The 20,104-nt window shown below is 39.5% G+C and overlaps 1 protein-coding gene across 5 annotated transcripts in view; it reads right to left on the reverse strand.

Annotated features, from left to right (window-relative positions):
* Window positions 1–20,104, reverse strand: part of RALGAPB (Ral GTPase activating protein non-catalytic subunit beta) — a 77,008-nt gene that overhangs the window by 53,459 nt on the left and 3,445 nt on the right. For 4 of the 5 annotated variants that reach the window (XM_067308047.1, XM_067308044.1, XM_067308046.1 and 1 more), the window contains exons 2-7: window positions 15,342–15,554; window positions 14,465–14,667; window positions 8,915–9,078; window positions 8,018–8,204; window positions 4,576–4,707; window positions 3,117–3,295 (exon numbers count right to left, since the gene is read on the reverse strand). In XM_067308047.1, the coding sequence (XP_067164148.1) occupies window positions 3,117–3,295; window positions 4,576–4,707; window positions 8,018–8,204; window positions 8,915–9,078; window positions 14,465–14,667; window positions 15,342–15,524 (1,048 nt within the window). In that variant the 5' untranslated portion in view covers window positions 15,525–15,554. Of the gene's footprint in view, window positions 1–3,116; window positions 3,296–4,575; window positions 4,708–8,017; window positions 8,205–8,914; window positions 9,079–14,464; window positions 14,668–15,341; window positions 15,612–20,104 lie in introns of those variants that run through there. The other variant, XM_067308045.1, reaches the window with a different exon arrangement.

Genomic DNA, 20,104 nt, shown 5'->3' on the forward strand with positions numbered 1-20,104 from the left:
CAAAATAAAAAAAACCCACGTGCTATGGCATTTGGTGTAGGGGGCAATGAGATTCACATTAGCCTCCCATTGCTGAAGGAGCCCATATTGCAATTCTAAAGTCTGTCTGAGAACATCCTCTTGTCCACACATACAGCTTGAACTTAATTTCACCAAGAGCTCTGCTGTGCTGAGTGCATCATCATAGCCTGCAGTCTTCGTCTGTGAACTCCAGATGGGCTCCCAAACACTCTGGGTCCAAGCTACACTAGATCTTGAGAAGTCCAAGGTCACCGATTCAATATCCTATCGAAAGCTCATGTAGAGAGCAACGGTCCCAATGTGCTTACAGTTGAGTCTGTGCTGCTAAGGGGCACATGGCAGCACTCCGCAGAAGACCTCAGTCCCATGTATAGCTACATGCACCCCTCACTGCGATCATCTAGACAAGAAGCTGTGTACATGAATAACTGAGGACAGGTCACCACCATCCAAGCAGAAACGGAGTCTCAGACAACCAGATGGAGACTACAGAAAGGACTATTTACAAACATCAGTATTAAAAAGTATCAAAGAAGAATCCCAGACTATTTCTAAAGTACAAGAGGAATTGACCATAAACAGATATCCCAGGAGAGGTACAAGCACCGGGCAAAGCTAACAGCCGGATTTTTCCTCTGCCTCCACTGCAAGACGCTCTCCTCACAAGCCTTTCATTATAAACCAGTTTCTTCATTGCCAATAAGTGCTAATTACCAATGACACTCTCACAAAACTCTTGGATATAGTATGCTTTTCCTCAATACATACTATATTTAACGGCTTTTTAAAACTCAGCTTACAAGGCCAGTAAAGGATTCTCCAGAGGAACACCCTATAGCAATCTTCCGTTAGACATTTTTTCTTGATCCCATGCAGCAGATTTTCTACCTGTGGTAATAGGATTTGGCAGTTTGACAGAGCAAGTCAAGGAGGTCATTCTAGCGAAGTCAGGCCATATATTGCTCAGGTTTATCTTGAGATTATCTTTAACATCTGACTAATCTAATTCTTAAGACACTTTGGAGGTAAGAATGAGATACTATGCAGTAGATAAAGTTCTCTCTCCTCTGTACATTGGAGAACACAGAGTCAAGTTTCAGTCAGTCCACCCTAATGACTACAGGGAGTTTTTGAAAGAGGAAAAAAATGAACACTGAAGATCTTTCCAGGTGACTGACCTAAGGAAGGAGGTACAGATTGCTATTACTCCTTCTGCCATTTTGCTGAAGGGAAAGCCATTGCAGCATTTAAAACTGCAGTGGTCTACGCTTTCACACATCAGATCAAAGGATCCTGAGTACAGTTAAGAATATAAGAAATCCTCAAGGAAGAGCACAGATGCTTGCCCTTTCTTCAAAAAACAAACACTATTCATTCGCACCACTATGGAAGTTTCTATTCTACATTTTGGCCTGCATTCAGTTAAAATAGATAATATTGGTTTTAATTAAACTAAGAAGAGCCTTGTATTGTGACTGTGGTTTTGTACCCTCAGTCCCAAAGGGACATAGCTTTTCCCTGGAAGGTATTCCAGACAGATCTGAGCAGGAATCTGACAAGGAAGCATCTCCGTAATCTTCATTCATTTCCCCCTCTCATACATGTGTATGAGCCATCCCTTTTTAGGCAGCTTACATTTTAGTCTTAATATTACCTTTGTTAGTACTACAATTTCCACATTTTCAGCAGTTTAATGAAAAATAGGGAGTCAGTCAGATCCTGAACCTAAACAGGGGGCTATGCAGTTGCTACTGTATAACATGATGCAAACACAATACAGTGCACTGCACATCTATCCATGACAGAGGGGATGCTTCAATGATCTGTTCACATAAAAAAAGGTTTACATTTTAGTCCCTAAGAGCAAAATAACTTTCAAGTCACTAAGACTACTATACTACTCTCCTTTCACAAACTACACAATTATTTAAGAGACAGACTACTGAATATTTTAAAATCTTACATCCGGTATTAGTAAAGAGCAATCATTCGAGTCTTTAAAACTGGTGGCAAGACATCTGGAAGAAGTACAGTGGATGCAACAGGTTTCAAGATTCAATATCACAGTCTAAGTAATAGTTTCAACATGTCTAGAACAACCACCGTTTTTTGCAATGAGGAATAAAATATCAATAATCCTTTTTCCTTGCAATATTTTTATAGCACCATACTTTTTATTTCCAATAAAAAGTATTTTACACTTCAGTGAGACAGGAGGGTCTTGAGGTGTTTTGTTTAAAGGGACTGAACCACTCAGGTTTTCCAAAAAAACAAAACAAAACAAAAAACCCAGCATGTAAAATCTGACAGTCTAATTCTGCAGCCAACCTTTTTCTGCTCAAGTCTTCTGCAATCTCATATCAATACACACTTCTGGCAGATGATACCATTTGTTTGCATATAATTAATCAAAAAAGCAGTTGGAGACAGACAGTTCTTCAGAGTTTGCAAGAGCATATTATCTCTAAAGAATTTTCAATAAGCATGAAGCATACTATGAAAACAACCTCAGATTTCCAGTGCTATATAATATTATTTAAATTTACCAGCCAGTGCTCACATCTACTTTACCTTTTATTGAAATTTAAACTACCCAATTACCAGTAGACACACAGTAACACGTCTTTTCTTCTCAGTAGCACTTGTCGCCTATTAATCCTAAACTAAGTGAAACTGGTACTTGTAGCATGAATATCTAAAGATGCCACTCAAGAATCAATACCTTATAAAAACAAGTGCTGCACACAGCTTTTGTCACCAAGTTTACAAACAAAGTTGTCAGTGCTCACAACATGGTAAAAGACTAAAAGTTTCATTGGGGTGTAGAGAAAAAGAGAAATAAATGTCATTTGGGGAAAAAGGATGTCCAGTTTTATTTTAGACCTACTTTTTTTTTTTTTTAACAGGCATTTATTTAAAATTATGGCCATTCAAAAGCAATTTTAGATTCTTTCCCTGTCCATCCCAGGATATATGCACAAGTAACAAATAAGATTGTTACACCTGTGTTGCTGAAGAATCCAGATTTTAAAAGAATAAAATAAGGATTAGATTACTATTCCTAGCTATTCACAGACAAGACAAAAAAATGTTACCTAGGAATGCATCCACTAAACAGCTGATCCCACGCATGGCACGAAAGAATATTTGAGGCAGATGTTTAAGGCAGGGGTACTGATTCAGTTCTTGAGTCATTCCACTCACATTCAAAAACTGCTCCTGAAATTTGGGGGTAGAGCTAATAATGGCTGGGTTACTCAAATCCACAGGATTACTGCACACACAGAAAAGAGCAAAATATATTTTAGTCAGTTTAAGAACAGCTGTTAGAATTTTAAGAATGCTTAAAGATACATTAATTTCAGACATATTTAAACAAACAGCAACAAAAGAGAGCATCTAATATAAAGTAACTGCAAAAGCAGGGGTCTTGTACTAGCATGTTTTGTGTTTGTTTTTTTTTTTAAGCTATTACTTCATCACAAATGACATAAAAAAGTCGATTTTCTGGGTTGGCAGGACTTCATTGCCTTCATTTCAAACATTACCCAAACAGGGTTAATAATTTTATTAATCAACCCAATGAACCAGAGCATACACTGGACAGAATAATCCTGCAGTTGCAGTAATATTAACTACATAAGAGGTCTTCTGAACTCAGTTTTCAAGAGGTCCTAACATTGTTAAAATTATTTCTTCTAAAAGGGTTAGCAATGAATTAAATATTGTCAGTAAATAATGACCACAAAGTACAAGGGCAGGGGTTGTAAAATCTTGAGCTTTTGTTTCTGACTGATACAAACCCTGTAACAGCAAGCCCAGATTTGGAATACAATACTTGTAACATTATTATCATAAATGGAGAAAAAGAACAGATTTTTAGCTAGTTAAAAGTAGTAGACTTTAAAGAGTCTAACACTTATTTAACTTTCATTACCAAACTATGTTTTATGTTAAAAAAATAAAAATAAAAAGTGTAATGTTCTGCATGGCCAGAACATTAAAGTGATGCAGGTCCAAAGAACCTTAAAACAGCAGAGCATGTCACTTGGTTCTGTTACATATTTAAAAAGAAAAAAAAAAACGTAACATGGATTTTAAAATTAATTGTATAACCTTCTTCATAAAAACAAAGACACACACCCACTTTAAAAACAATCTTTTGTAGGTTAAATTTAACACCTTGGCAAGTAAATGGAAGCAGCATACATATCTCAGTGCCATTGTTCGGCTTTTCCTGTTTGCTATCTCAAAGAAACAGAAATGTATTGAAGTCTTATTTTTAAGATCCTCCAAAAGGCCTAATAGCTACAAACTATTTTTTAATTAAACAAACCAGTTTATTTTCTGAAGGAGTCAATGAGTTCAAAGTTGAACAATTCCCACTCACAACCTTGCACTGTACTGCTTCAGGGCACTATTACAGTAAGTCTCTCGTACTCTTTCCTATTTAAGTACTTAACGTTACCAATCTCCAGAAAAAATTTTCATTTGTAATGCAAGTTTATAAAATGATCCAAGAACATGAACAATGTATGGCTGTAATCACAATACCTCAGCATATGTAAAAAGCGAAACCAAGTTTGTGCAACGCACTCATTATCCATTTCAGGAGGAATCAGACCTGCATCTTCATCAGGAATTTTAAATGGAGGAAATGAAGGCCCATATGTAAAACGCAGCAACCTAGGAAACAAGTCAGACAGACCTGTCATTCAATGAATACACCTCAAAATTTAACCATGCATTTGACCTGGAAGAAATCAGCAGTCCACCAGGGAGCACAAAAGCAACAATGCAGCATTTTAAGTTTTCCTAGAGATCTCCATTTTACACAATCTTTTAGCCCTCATAAAACTTGGAAAAATACATGCCTTGGAACATGACCAGAGGTGAAACCAAACCAAAGAGCTGCTAAGGCATAGCACTCCATAGCAGCTCTCCCATCTGTGTAGCCAGGGGGATTACCAGTTAATATAGTTACATACATAACTGACAAGATATTACATACGGAGGGAAAAACTTCAAATAACTTAGCTCATATCCTCAAAGGTCTTTAGCTAGTATCCAATGACATCAGCAAGTCACACACACAAATATCTTTGAGGTTATAGGCCCAAATTGCAAATTACTGCTGACTTATGATTTACACCAGCACTCTGAGCAGCACTCAGCGCAATCCTTGAACAAGCACAGCACAAGCAATGCAAGAGCAAGCTCTTCAGAAGGGAGGCACTGCCTTTTGCAGGAGCTGGGAGTTGCACCACAGGGAAGAGCAGACCCACAGAGGACTTCATAGCAATGCAATATCGTGATGATACTGGTTTAGATAAATGAACCAAGATCCTTCACTAGAAGTGCTATAACTACCTGATCAGTCACTGAGCCACTGTTGTCTTTATGACCCCTATTTCATCCCCAGTTTTGCAAACCTACAAACTAATTTCCCTGATCAGCATGATCTTGGTATTCTCTGAGGAAGAGATGCAAGCTGTGCCTTCTCAGGCTCCTGGCACTCCTAGAAACTAGCTTTTTTCTTTCCCTAGCCTAAACTCACTTTCAGCATTATTTCTTGCTTCAGTAATCACATTTTTTTTCTAAACTGAGAGTTGCCTGTAATGGACAAGAAATGGCCCATTTGTCAATGCCCATTTACAGAGCTTTGTACAAGTTTTGTATGTTTTCCAGAGCTAAAGTCATTACAACTAGGAGAAAGGGGAGGAGAACAGAAGCCTATAGCTGATTCCTAAACCAAGACTTGAATAGGTTGAGTTACTGTTTTCCCTCTCTTGGAAATTTGCTCCCCCCAACATTGGGCACTACAGCAACTGCTAGCCGACTAATGCTAAAGACACCCAAAGTGCATAGGGAACCAATCTATCATAGCAACTAGTTTGGACAGAAAAAAGAGAAGAGCTCTAGGACACGAGGCCTCCTTTAGGACCAAAGCAGAAATCCACAGACCCACGCTGGGCAGAAGCTGCTTTCTGGTATGCTATGCACACATTTATATTTAGTGCTCTAGAGGAATCACTGCATACTATGTTTTTGCTGCAGAATGACCAAGTTCTGACTGACCTAGTAAAGTCTAGCATTAGCCTGGGCATCCACCATGCCAAGTCATGCTGGAGTTGCTGTCTTTTCACTGAGGACAGGCGTGAGTGTCCCCTGTTAGAACTTAAGCAGTAACCTCTCATCTCTGGACTGCTGTAAACTGCACCACTTTCCAATTCTCTCTTTACAAGCTGCAGGAAATCAGTTCAGGGAATGTGATTTGCATCCTAACTGAAAACCAGAACATTTTCCATAACGACTGAGAGCAGAAATAAATGGTAATCTACACACGCAGCACAATCGCTTAGAGTAGATGTAAAGCACCCAATAGGGGTAAAAGAAGTATCTATGGGTAAACACATGAGTAAGACCTTGGTTTTATTCTGCTGTGAAGTCATACCCACATGGATATAGATTCTAACACTTCATAAGTGTACCAATTCCCAAATAAAAAACTTCTATATGGCTTTAAGTTGAGAAACTTACTCTCAGCTTATTGCTAATAAACCAATTCAGAAAACAGTTTACTAAAACCACACTGTTTGAAGTTGAAGCTCCACTGAAGTACTAAGTATGCAGCTTCAAATTGCACTAAACTTAAGTTAACATCAGAGGAGTTCCCCTTTTCATATATTAAATGTAAAAGAACATTACTATGCAGCAGAACAGCAGACTAAGGAAACATCGCAGAAAACCTGCAGATTACTATGCATCAACAGAACTAAAACTGTTAGTCAACAGTGGGAGATAAAACGTGGGCATGAAGTGCATGGAGCAGAACACCAACACATGTTCTGAGACAGAGCTGTTCTTTTCAGATCAGTGAATCATAAATATTTTCTGTTATGCAATGCTACATCCAACAAGCTAAAAATAGCTAAAGAAATAGCGTGGGAAATGCACAGAACTTGTGTTGCAGCTTTATTTCCCCACAGGTTTAACAAGTAGCTGCACAACGTGGAAAATCTATCCATGCTTGGTACTTTAACAAGTACCTCAAAAGTAAAAGTTTTCATTGAGTTAAAATAAACCCCTGCAAGTAGGAAAGGATGATACTACTTGAGCTTTTCAGAATGCAGCAGTTTTAATACATCTTCAGCCTTTCAGATAAATGGTTACTAAAGTCTCAGGAGAGCTGAGAGAAGGAGGCACAGCCCCTCGCTCCTCTTTTCACCAACTAATCTGATCCTGTTGGGGGAAAAGGACTAGGTTTGTTCCACAAAGACTCCACACCATGAAGACCACAGTATTAACAGTACTGAGACTCTCCTCATTGTTCAGGGCCTCCTACCTAACCTCTCAAGCAGCCCACAGATCCTCGCTGTCCCCATGCTTCAGGTAGTTTGGTACAGCTGTACTTGGACACTCACTTGAGGACCACCACTGCTCAGAGGAAGGAGACTACAGCCTACTTCTGGTCCACCTATGTCCCTACTGCCAAGGGGCAAGAGCCAGACGTATAAATACTGCCTCAGCTTTGGAGAGAAGTAGAGGAAGAATTCCAAGAGTTACCTCAAACATAGCAATATGCAGATACTACACAGTAGTAACAGCAATTAATTTTGGTGGTAACTGGCATTAAACATATAGACTATAATACTACTCTAATATTAGTAATTCATCCCTCCCTTCTGTGCATCAGGAAAAAGTCACAAAGATAGACAGTAATACACTCATACTGTAAAGTGTTAAATACCAGAGAGGTGCTGAGATTATACAAAAACAAACAAACCATTTTAGCTGTTCACTTGTGAAATGAAGACACATACATGCATGAACAGTGGAAGCCAAGAATACCAGTGAAGTCTCTCTGATTATGCACTTGTTTTGCTCACTCACTTTTGGATCACTGTGCATTCCACAAATAAGCAGATGCCAGAGAAAACAAGTATAACTGATTGTCCCAGTATGTGCACGTTTATTTCCATGGGATTTCTCCTACCTGGAAGTGAGGGCACAGATAACCTTGCTCCACTGCTCAACTACAGCAGGGTGATGTCGCCAGTTGGCCACCATCTCTTTGGCAGTTTTCCAGTAAGGTGGTGTTGGAAAGCACCGTGTACAAGCTAGTAACCACACCTCAAACAGCACGCCAATCAGTTTTTCAGCCAGATTCTCAGCAATACCACCTTATAGCAGAAACAAAGCATGCCTTTAGTAAGTAGTCACTCTAAATGACTTCAGTCATCTCTCCAGGGAACCTTTTGATCTTGTAGAAATCTCACAACTGTCACGATTACATCTCATGTATTTAGGATTCAGTTTAAGTGATAATTGCAAAAATACTCTTAAATTTGTCTTCATTTTCAAGAGTGATTCCTGATCACTTCCTGTGGTCAATTAAGCTTTTTACAAGACCAAAATTATATATAAAGCCCAACCATATATATGTGTCACTAAGGGATACTGTGAATTCAGCTACTAACTTTAATTAAACAGTACTCTATTGCACAGTATACTGGATGTCATATTTATTTATTTACAAATGGGTATACATCGACAATGTTATTTTCCACTAGTTATGCCAAACACCAAGGTGCATGTGTTTCAGTGAAACAGACAGGAAACAATGTCATCTGAAACCCGTCTTCATGAACTGTTTGTGTATACAGCCCACTGTTTTACTGAAACACCTTTCAGAGAACAGACTCAGTTCCAAACCATTCAATCTTTTCTGACAGTGCTTTATTTCAGAGTAGAGTAGCAGAATTAGGAATGAGTTATTGCACTCTTGTGGCTACTAAGAGCATTTAATAGGTTTCCCCTATCAGGCAGCTGAACAGCAAGCAGAGCCAAAGTTTTTCCCAGTAATAGAACCAAATGAAAGTTGAACACAAACCTTGCACAGTTGGAGCTGCTAGAAGAGTGTCATTAATCTGAAGAAGAAATAATAACAAAACCTCCCAGGTTTCTCTTGCCATAATTGTTGATTCACGAGCCAGTTTCTGGACAGCTTTCAAAACCTGCAAGCACAGCCTAATCTGACTAGACCCAGGGTCTGGCCTACAAGAGAAGAACAACACTACATGAGTCTCTAAACAACAAGTCAAAGCACCGCAGAATGATGCATACAACAATCTGAACTTTGAGCAGTTACAAGAGAAAACATCAATATTATTGAACAAGAGCAAAGAACATGAGCTAAGATGCTTCTAAGCATCCTAACTCTACCTTAATGAGTATGAGATACACCATAACATTTATTACATTACACACAACATACCAATGTAAAATGAACATTTTAACTGGAGAAAGTACAACACATTATCCCAAAGGAATATATCTTAGACCAAACAAAGTTTAATTCAAATTTTGTTGAGGCATCGCTAATTGTAACATACATAAGTCAGAAGAAAGCGCTGAAATTAGAAGAAAAATGCTGTTAGCAAACTAGTTTAACTTCTTCCCAGTTCTCTTTTCACTTCCAAACATAGATCCAGCTCCTATGCCAAATTCCTTGCATTAAAAAAAAAAAGGCTAGAAAAGGGTCATTAAATTGGAAAATCAAACGAAAGGAAGAAGGGACAAGGAGGGAAGAAAGGGAACAAGCTGACAGTGTCAAGTTCTTCTACAGTAACCACCACATACACTTTATCACTGCTGAGTTACTCAGCATGAAGTCTTCCCAGCACAACAGCAGCAGGCTTTCACCCAAGCGGTTAGATCGGACAAGGCAGAATAAGTGCTAAATATTAACATGAAACGTTCTGAGAAGTATTTGAGGACAGTGGTAAGCAAAGCCGAGGCAGCCAAAAAGTTTAAAGAGTGAAATTCAGAGTAGATTACAGATTAAAGTGTGCAATATATGCACACAGTTTTTCAAGATGTAAGCTGTTTCCTCATCCCTCCTGCCACTTGCTGAAAGGATGGAAAAAAACATGAAAATATTTCTCTCTGCTGCACTACAAAGGAGCATTACCAGATTCCAACCAAGCTCTTTCAATGTGGTATAAGGCACAACTCCTGTTACGTGGTAAGCATTTCAAGAACATGATGAGCCACTAGATAAATGCTTGCTTTTCTTAGAGACACAGTAGCTCACACCGAGACCACTTACTGACAGGCAAGGTTTACAAATACTATTTTAACTCTTATCTTGACAGAATAAACATTTTAATACAATACTGGAAACAAGATTACAAAGAGACAAGGCAATATCTAATCCAAGATTTCACAGACTCCTAGTCACAGTTCTGGATTTCAGCAGGTTGCTCAGTGCTAATGCTATATCTTAACAGACAGCCCAAAGCTTGGGACAAACAAGCCCTGCCTTGGTTTTAGCAATATTTTTTTGAGAGAAACAACATGGCAAATACTTTATCAAAGAATATTCTTAATTTTTATTCTCTTGAAGTTCCAAAGCTGTCTCATGACTTATTTCCCTAATAATTTAGTGAAACTATATGAAAGAGGCTTACATTTAAGGAGCTCCATATGCAAGATGACTAATGGGTTACTTCTGAGCTAATCTGGGAAAAGCAACTCTGAAGTCTCCATTCAGCTATCAGTAACTCTCTTTTCCGCAAAATCAAATGAATGGCAACTTTGTTTGCAGCATTTTGCAGACATGTCTTAAGATTTCTACAGAACTTGGTCTTTTGGTTCCCACACTCTTAAGCAGTAGGAATACTTTCAGGGTTTCATATTTAACCCAGAAGTTCTTACAAAAAAAGAGTGTTTATTACACTTGGACAGTCTTGTATTTATGTTACATGGTGTCTCAAGAGATTCCAGACATATTAGTTGCACAGACTACCCAGGTGCCAAGTCTATGCCTCATCCTCCCCATTCTGTTAGTAGAGTGTGTGTGTGCTGGGGGGGTTTGGGGGGGTGGGGTGTGGAAAGGAGAGTTTTCACGTTTTCCATGTTTCAAACAAACATCTGTGGCACTAAAGTTTCATTTGACAGCAATAACTACCATCGTTAAGCAAGCAAGCAGCAAGGCTTTGCAATTATCATAGGGTGGTGAGAAACAGACAGCCTGAGGGCTGCTTGAGGACTATTCAACTACATCATGAAGAGTGTCCATTTTGTTATGGGTGGATAGAAGGTCAATGCTAGAGGGAAGGATACAGGCACCCTCCCTCTAGTCAATCAGCTAGACAGAAGAAAAGGAAATTTGACTCACTCTTTTTCAGTGTTCTTGTTTTTCAGCAACACACCTTTTTCAAGGACTGGGCCTATGAACTGTTGCTTTTGTTGAGCATTCAAACTACAGTCAGTTATAGAGCAATTTATTTGGTGAATACATGTTCTTCAGACATTAGAGTTTGAACTGCTCATTTGAGACTTTTTGACCCTATTTGAAACCCTTCAATTATACATCCTCAGGTTTTGAAACTCTCACTGCAACCTTGGACCACCACTCTTGAAGGATGAGAAACTAACAGTTACATCATTTTTAGGAAAGCAGGATGAGGAAGGAAGCTATTTCAATCACAAACCCCTACATGAAATAGCCTTCTAATAAATGCTTGGCATTTTCACACACTAACAGGAGACACTTTTCCAAGAGATGCCTAGATGGAGGTTGTTGCAAGAGCTCCCATGCAAGTATTCTATGGGATTCTACCACCAGAAACCCACATCAGTTATGTAAATCCCAAAAGTATTTCTACCCCCTTTTCCTTCCGTAGGTGCATAAGAAAATGAGCATTTCCTTTTTCTCAAGGAAGGTGCACACAGATCAGTTCTGCATTTAATTTTCAACTATAGTCCATTTTCCTCTTGCTGGAGTGAATTCTGAACACAGGTGCATGGATGAGAAATTTGCACTAAATTTTTCTTGAAAAGGAAGTAGAGACTTGAACATCAAGTATGGCTAGCAACAGCCATGAAAAACAAACAAACAAGTGTCTCAGGCAAGTATCAGGGGCTTTTGGAAGAACAGTAGGAGACTGTTACACTTTTTTTGAGGTATCATGATTTTCCACCCTTTCCTGTGCCTGGATGTAAATTATTTCATTCAAAAGCCATCATGCTCAGTCTACCATCCTACATCAAATTCAATAAATGAAGTTGGGAAAGAAAGGTAGAATACTAGCTTCTGCCAACAATGTTCAAGAAACAGGACTACTTAACTGCCTACTAACATGGCCTCTGACATGGAAGAAGTCAAGGGATCACAGTAAGAATTATTTAATGCACTAGTGAAGAGTTACTTCTCTAGTGTGCCCAAGTTGTAAAGGTTTCTAGACAGTAGACTTGATTCTGAATGTGTTAAGCTCTGTATTAGACCTAGCAGGCCAATCATTCTGCAGAAAGGTTTCTTTAGCAGTTTACACATTTATCAGTAGCCCATGTTTCTGACAAACTAAAATATGAAAATACTGTCTTTAATTGGGGCTCCGCTTTAACATTAGCTGAAGTAGAAGTTCCACGTAATGTTTCTTTTAAGACTTCTCTGCACTACAGCTTTATATTGACAAGTATCCATCACCAGTGGCCTCTTGATAACATTATTGCATTGTAAAATATTCAATATCTGTAGTTAAATGATCTTGTGTTTAAAACAAGCGTAGTAGCTGGTGCCTGCAATCAATGTCTAAAAGAATTCAGGCTCAGTCTCATTGTGCATCAACACCTTGTCTGTGCAAGACTGATAATTATGTGTGTGAAAACAAGCCCAAAGACTGACACGTGCGCAATAAGAGGCCCTTAAGACTACTTCAATTGAGACTCAAGTGTTTTTCCATTCCCTCTAACTTTTGTTTTAGCTGGAAAAAAAAAATTTGGATACCACTGTTTTCCAGGTCTTCATACTCATTTATTGCAGATTAATTTCAGACAATGACTTAAGAGTTGTCATACCATACAGAGAACTTAACTTTAGATACAAGAATCAGCAGCATAACAAAAAGCCAGAAAACAGGATCGTCTTTAAAAGGTAAGGTCCATAAAGATACAAATCTCTTCAGATGCTTGAGTATTAACTGTATAGATACCTTTGAGATTCAGCCCTAAATGCATTCTCATTGCTGTGGCTTGAAGCTAGAAGTAGAAATACAGGAGCATGGAGGTATCTCTATTCTTCCTGCTCTCCATGGCCACAGGTTTGTGTTTTGTTCTCATAGCAGGCTTTAGCGGATGTTTAATTCTGACTTTACTCTTACAGTGAAAGTTCCATGACAAGCCTCAGGGGGCCACCCAAGCCGAGTCAAGGCACTAATCAGGCATAGTCTGATGACCAGTGCACCAGGAAGTGAATGACTAGGTTCACCTGCATTTCCTTGACTTCTCAAACCCAAGTGACCAATTCTTCTTGCAACTGACAGTCAGAGGCAGCCTTCTGCAGAAGTCTAATCCAGAAGCATGCCTTTCTCTAATTTGTGTCCTCTGCTAGTTCCCCTGACCATCCTTTAATGGAAATTAAAATGCCTCTTTCACTACAAGTTCAAGAGCACATATAGGTTAGGGGGTAAACTTTTAAACATGAATAAACAGCAGTGACCACCTAGTCTGAATTTGCATGAATTACTATTCAAAGTTCTTCATTAACACTGCCTTCAAGCAACGTTAAGCAATTCAAGTGCAGCGGAGCATTTTGAAGGTCACCTAGTGATACAAAATTAAGGCTTCTTCAAGGCAAATGATCTGGTTCTTATAGATCTGAACCAAACATTGATTTGAAGTGATTTCACATTGGTAATATTTAAGTAGTGTTTCAGAGGGCAGTCTCCTTTTCCTTATCCAGTATCTGCATGCTCCACAGCAGCAGGTAAGCTTGTCAAATTATAAATCAAGTATGATGTTACTGGAGAGCACTGACAACACAACTTCTTGCCCAAGATCTAGAAGCATGTGTATCTTAAAAACTGTCATCCATTGATGTTTAGTTTAACATCAAGGTGTCAAGCAAGCACTTCTCTGGATTTCTTTGAAAGCTATCAACGGCACTTGGTCAGCGTAATTATGCCTATTTAACAGGCATCAAGCTGCAGGCATGGAGAAGTAAGCCACCTTACTGCAAGATCACATCAGAAACGCAGTCAATTCTTAAGCAAACAGAGCATGGCCATGTGCTTTTAGTTCTCAGCTTTAACCAGTACCAAGCACACAGTGATGCTACCATCTCCCTCCCTGACCCCAGTCATCTAATGGAGATGGTTCTCAAAGTTCTCAGAACAGCAAACATTCAAGCCTATGAATGATCTTTAACTAGTTATCTAAACGCAACAGCCAAGCTTGCTACTGAAAACTACAAAGCATGTTTGGAGAGGACACCTACCTCTCAACTTCAAACTTAATTGTGCTTTGCAACAACTGCACTCTTATTTTAATCAAGAGTCTCCATGGTTCAGTGAGGCCTCTGACAGGGGTTACCTGCTGACTACAGCGTCAAATTCCTGAGCCTCTTTCCTGCCACTAGCACTACTGACCCGATACTCACCTTGGTACGAAGAGATTTTGGAGATGTTTGAGAATGTTTTGAACATAAAGGTTTGGTTCCTTAATAACTGGTAAAGGAATGGAGTCCTTAGGTAATACAAGAGCCATAATCCAATCCGTATATACATCGACACAGTATTTCACAGTATCGCCATCCAGAGGGAGGGTCAGTCCATAACAAACCACCTCCATAGTCCATTTTACCTAAACAAAACACAAAGCAAGGCCATTAGACATATATTTTAGTGGGTGAACAATGGTTAGCACACATTGCTTTTACCACATAACTATTTTTACTATTATTTTATTGCATTAGAACCAATTCTATTTGATGTATACATGAGTTAATGACTTCAGTGTTTTTATGCAGTATCAAGGCTTTACGAAGACTGCAAATAAACTACTCTAAGCCCTGAATCTCTTTAGTCTAAACTGTAGTCAGACAATTCACAGCATGCAAGAACTGGGTAACAGCCAACAGTGTTATTAATAGGAAAGTTTTAAATCCAGGACAATAATTACACATATATGGTGTTACTATACAGAGATTTTTTTTGAAAAGCACACATACTGTTGCTTTAACAATGATGAGTTCACTCTAGAAAGACTTTCATGTGTTAACCACTAAATTCCTTGGATTTATTTCTTTAAAACTTTAGGCTGAACTTGCTTATATAGGAGCTCAGATAAACACCACACATCACTTACTATTTGGTCATAAAGTCCACTATTACTTACATGGATTACTAACCTAATACAGTACACTTCAGGAAGTCAGACCATTAAAGAGAAAGAATTTTTAAAAAAAGACTCCATAGCAAATCACTGAGTGGCCACTATAGTGTGAAGAAAACAATGTTCTAAGGAAATGCACTTACTTCTTTGTCTGTTTTGAGTAAACTTTCGCTTCCAACTGATGATGTAATTAAGGCTTGCCCAAGAGGACGTACCACTGCATTTGCCACTTCTCTCCCCACATTTTCAGGATAGCTGTGAAGTACACTTGTATTACCCTGATCATTTTGAATGACAAGATGCAAGGATCTCCACTCCGAGTACATAGTGTCTCTATGCTACAAACCAAACAATACCTGGGATGCAAGGAATTTAAAAGAAAAAAGACAAAAACAAACATAATTAGTAGAAATGTCTATGACATTAAGTTACTAAAGCTGAAGCCGGGTGCCATGGTATAGCCCCTCGTAAGTTTAAGAGGCACACAAATGTATCACACCCTTGAAGAGCTGAAAGACTCAAACAGCAGTCATTCAACCTTAATATAAATATAGCTGTGAGCTTGTATTTTTAAACAAAGATTATAGTAAGTTTCAATTGAAAAGCTGAATACACGGAGTAGCAACCTGTTTGAGACACTTAAAAAATCCAGGAGAAATGACTTCACTTCACCCTACCCCTGCAGGAAGATGCTCTTACAAAACATCTTTGCCTGAATAGACAGTTCTACAAGTATTTCATTCACATAGAAAGGGAACAAAAAAGTTGGAGTCATTGCTTCAGCTCAACAGTAGTTAGAAATGCATACCATAAGACTTTCCTGAAAGCTTACGTCACATTGGAAAGCAAAATTCAGTCTCTTTACCTTCATAAAGTGCAACCACATGTACTACTCAACAAAAATTATGGTTGAAAAGTTTGACTGACTGATACAGAAAAGTACAGCTGTCCTGAAGCAATCCACCAAATCTCAGTTAATCCTTACATCACTAACTTAAATCCAGTATCTCTGCCAGGAGGAGAATTCTTTTGAATCTCAGTTTTAAAAGTTTTACTATGAATTTACCTATTGCTACCAAACTTGAGACATTTGTGTACACCCTAAAGCATTTAAAATCTCTAAAATTTACGAGTTGAACAGGGTTGGTCCACACAATAATCTGACCTTTTTGCTGTATGATACATCTGCATATCTCTAACTCAGTGGAGACATAAAGGACTCCTACAATAACTTATTCTAAATAATTTGCCAAAGTTAACACAGCTGTAATACCATTCTGGTTTTATCAGCATATGAGAGGAAGCTTATCTACAACCAGTAGAACTCCTGGTACAAGATCCCGTTTCAAGGAAAAGGCTGAAGTGACATGCACTGGCTGCAGCTGAAATAAGGCAAAGAGATTCAAACGCTGCCATCTCTGCAGGCAGGGGTTACTGCTCCTTTAGGTCAGCTGATGTCAATGCACAGACAGCCACTCCCTAACCTAGATTTGTCCTGAAGATCCACGATAAAAATTCCCAGATTAGTTCTGGCAGAACTAGATAGAAGCACAGAGCCACCCTTCCAAATTCCACAGCACAACTGCAGCTGGATGTATTCTCCTCACCACAGAAGGAGTCAGTTCAGGGAGCTAAGCTGACCATAAATTAATCAGGCTTTTTGCAGCATTAGCTTTTACAGTTTTTCACATTGTTGTGAAATCACATCCTACTTCCTTAGGTTGTGGGTTAGAAAGAGCAAAAGTTAAGGTATGGTTCCACAGTCGCTCTAGACCAGTGTTTTCCCGACACTATGGCAGGGTACGCCTTTCTGCCATAAGAGCCATGGGATCGTGCTGCAGCATCAGCACACACAACACCGAGCTGCTTTTCAGCAGCAAGCTCCAGAGCCTGGCCAGAGCAAGCAGCACTGGGCAACCAGGAGGCAGCATGCTGTGCAATGAGCCCAGCAGCTTGACACAGGACTGCTGTCCAGCCACACGGGGCAGCATTGGGCAGTGCAAGGAGATGTGCCATGTGCCACCAGTTTTAATCTGTATATCAAAAGGTCAGGAAACACTAAGGCAGCACAAAAGTTCTGTCTGCTGGGATAGTTTTTAGCTGGAACGGGATCTGATCTAATCTAGGTTAGATGAAGACCTGTGCCAGAGGAGCACAAAGGAGCAATGAGAACACATGTCCAGAAGGGGTGGTAGGAACATCCCTTCTGGCAATAGCCAGCATTTGTACCAGCTCAGAGTAACATTAAAACCACTGCTCAAGCTAGTGGTACCACAGCAGCCTAAGTAATCAGAATGGGGACTGTACTACCTGTCTTTTCTCTCCTCCCACACCAACACTGTCAGTCTTCAGATCACTTATCTGAGCCAGCTGACCACATAAACAATAAAAACAAGGAAAACAGGGTTGGCACAGGAAAGAAGGCAAGAGTATTCAACAGCCCCAACTTAGATCAGCTCAAGCTGTCATGAACAGCATGCTGAGTACTGCTTGCCAACTACACTTAGCTGGCACATTTCAGGAGGCAGTTATACAAGGAATGTTTAGAATACCTCCCTTAAACATTTCTTGGCCCAAAACCAAACAAGAAGCCAGGCCTGGAGGTATTCTTTCCTAAGGACAAACCATCATTTAAACAGATTTGCCTATTTAGCTAACCCCCTCAGTGCTGATTTACACCAAAAAGCTATGTAAAAAGCCTGACTACTCCCTTCTTGCTGCTGCCCTTCCTCCTCAAAAGTTGGTTTTCCAAACTGTCTCCTTCCTGGTTTGAGGCAGAAGTCACATGTGCTCAAGTTAATCAGAGCAGTCACAGCCTGCAGGAAGCATATCCTCTACATCTTTTAGATGTTTCTTCTCCTCTGGGGGCAGTGGCAGGGGGGGATATGCATGCCATTGCAGTCATCCTCAGGCTTAGAGGAAAACAACAATTCCAGGACACCAGCTCCTGGGACACAGAAAAGTTACATAAATAATAAAAAAAAAAGGCAAGTGAAGATGACTTAAAACCTCAGCTACAAGCATCAGCCTTAGCAATGGCTCCAGTCACCAGTTAACTTCTTTGGATATGTTTCCCTCCTGCTCTTTTGCCCTTCTTCATACCCTTAAACCCATAGGGCCTCCTCTTCACCTTCCCCTCCTTCTGCTCCACCTGAACACTGCCTTCATCTCCACCTTGGGTTTGCAGTGGAAGGCAGAGGGGCAGAAGTAAACTACAATTCACTCTGCAAAACTCCCTCTTAGCACTTCTTACTCCCACTGTCTCCTTCCCCTCTCAGGCCTGCAGCACTGTCTCTTACCCCAAGACCAGCACCCCCCTTCCTCTCCCTGCCCCCCCAGCTCAGCCCTTCCCTCTTTCTTGAGGAGTAGCAAAGGCAGTCTCCATCCCTCTTACTGGACACTGAGCAGTCCATTAGGGAAGTGCATAACACACCATTTGAGGAGTGCTGGTTTAAATAAAACCATCTCAGCTGATTAAGCTGCACATACTTTCCATCACCTCACTTCAGCTGAAGTGGCAGCTAACAGCTAATGGCAGAAGTTTATTAGTGCACCAGTAACTGCAAGCACACTAACTCTGCCTTTACACTAGAACAGCATTCCCAGAAGCATGGAAGGATTGCACAGTACAATTATAGGTAGCCCCTAGATAGGGGCTTTCTCATGTAGAAGGCATAAGTAATCAGGGAAGACAAGAACACCTGATTTCTGATGCATGTGAAAATGCTGCATTCTTCTAGTGCAAAGGATGTGACCACCTACCTGCCCTCATGCAACTCCCAGTGGCACTAAGTGAAGATGCAAAGCTCTTCCACCAGATCCTTCCCAACTTTTGAAAGAAAGCATTTGTAACAGATACAGGATAACATGCCATTCATAAGAGAGGTCTGGCAGCAAAACAGGGGTCACCAAAACCTCTGGTGCCACATATACACAGCCTCCTGCCTAACCTTCATATGCAAGTTTAATGCCCACATCTGTATCTTATTAATATTTAAGACTGCCTTTGATCATGCCATATAAGAAATCTTCTGTTAATCTTATCAATACACAAGGAGTATTAAAACACAAGTAGATACCTCAGATGTAAAATTCCTGAGATGGAATTTCCTAAGCTATTGATTTAGTCACCTCCTACATTTAGCAGTAAATGTTTACTTGCAAGGGCCAGAAGTTATTTTTCATCTTATGCTCCAGTTTAACTACCCTTTGAATTGAAAATTGTTACTGTTTGTTAGGCTTTTACTATATCTAAAGCCATCTACACTTCAGCTTTGTAAAACTGGACATAGGTTATTAGGTTAAAAAAATGCTGGTAAATCTCCCCGCACAATTATGTTTGTACAACATTCAGTTTTCACAGATTCAACACAAAGACAGCCCTATAGCAGTTTGAAAAACCTTTAGACAAAAGATATCTAATACTTTGTCTGCAGAAGCAGGACTTACTCCCTCAGAAGACAATGTATTTATCAAATTACTTAAACAGCTACAGCAACTGAAGAAATAGAGATGCAACTTCCACATCATATATAATCTACAACTGAATTTTACTTCAGATTTTGCCATGCTTTTGCATGTCAGCTTCAAAAAAGCACTTTGGCTCAAATTGCATCAGCTGCACAAAGTTTAGGAGACTATCTAAATTCCACAGACATGTTTTCTTGAGGTTAAAAATCACTAAGGACTCTCAGAATTTCAGACCACCTAAATGGGGGGTTGTGTGTATGTGTGTGTGTGTGTGTGGGGGGGGGGGGGTTAAAATAAAAATCTGAAGTTTTCCAAGCAATTTTACATACTCAAATTCAGAAACAGGATGAGTTTATGTTCCTGAAGGCTGTGCTAAATTTAAAAAGCTCTTTTTTTTTTTTAATACAGATAGAGGGTCCAGGAAAGAAATTGTAAA

The sequence above is a fragment of the Apteryx mantelli genome, chromosome 18, assembly GCF_036417845.1.
Source record: "Apteryx mantelli isolate bAptMan1 chromosome 18, bAptMan1.hap1, whole genome shotgun sequence".
NCBI lineage: Eukaryota > Metazoa > Chordata > Aves > Apterygiformes > Apterygidae > Apteryx > Apteryx mantelli.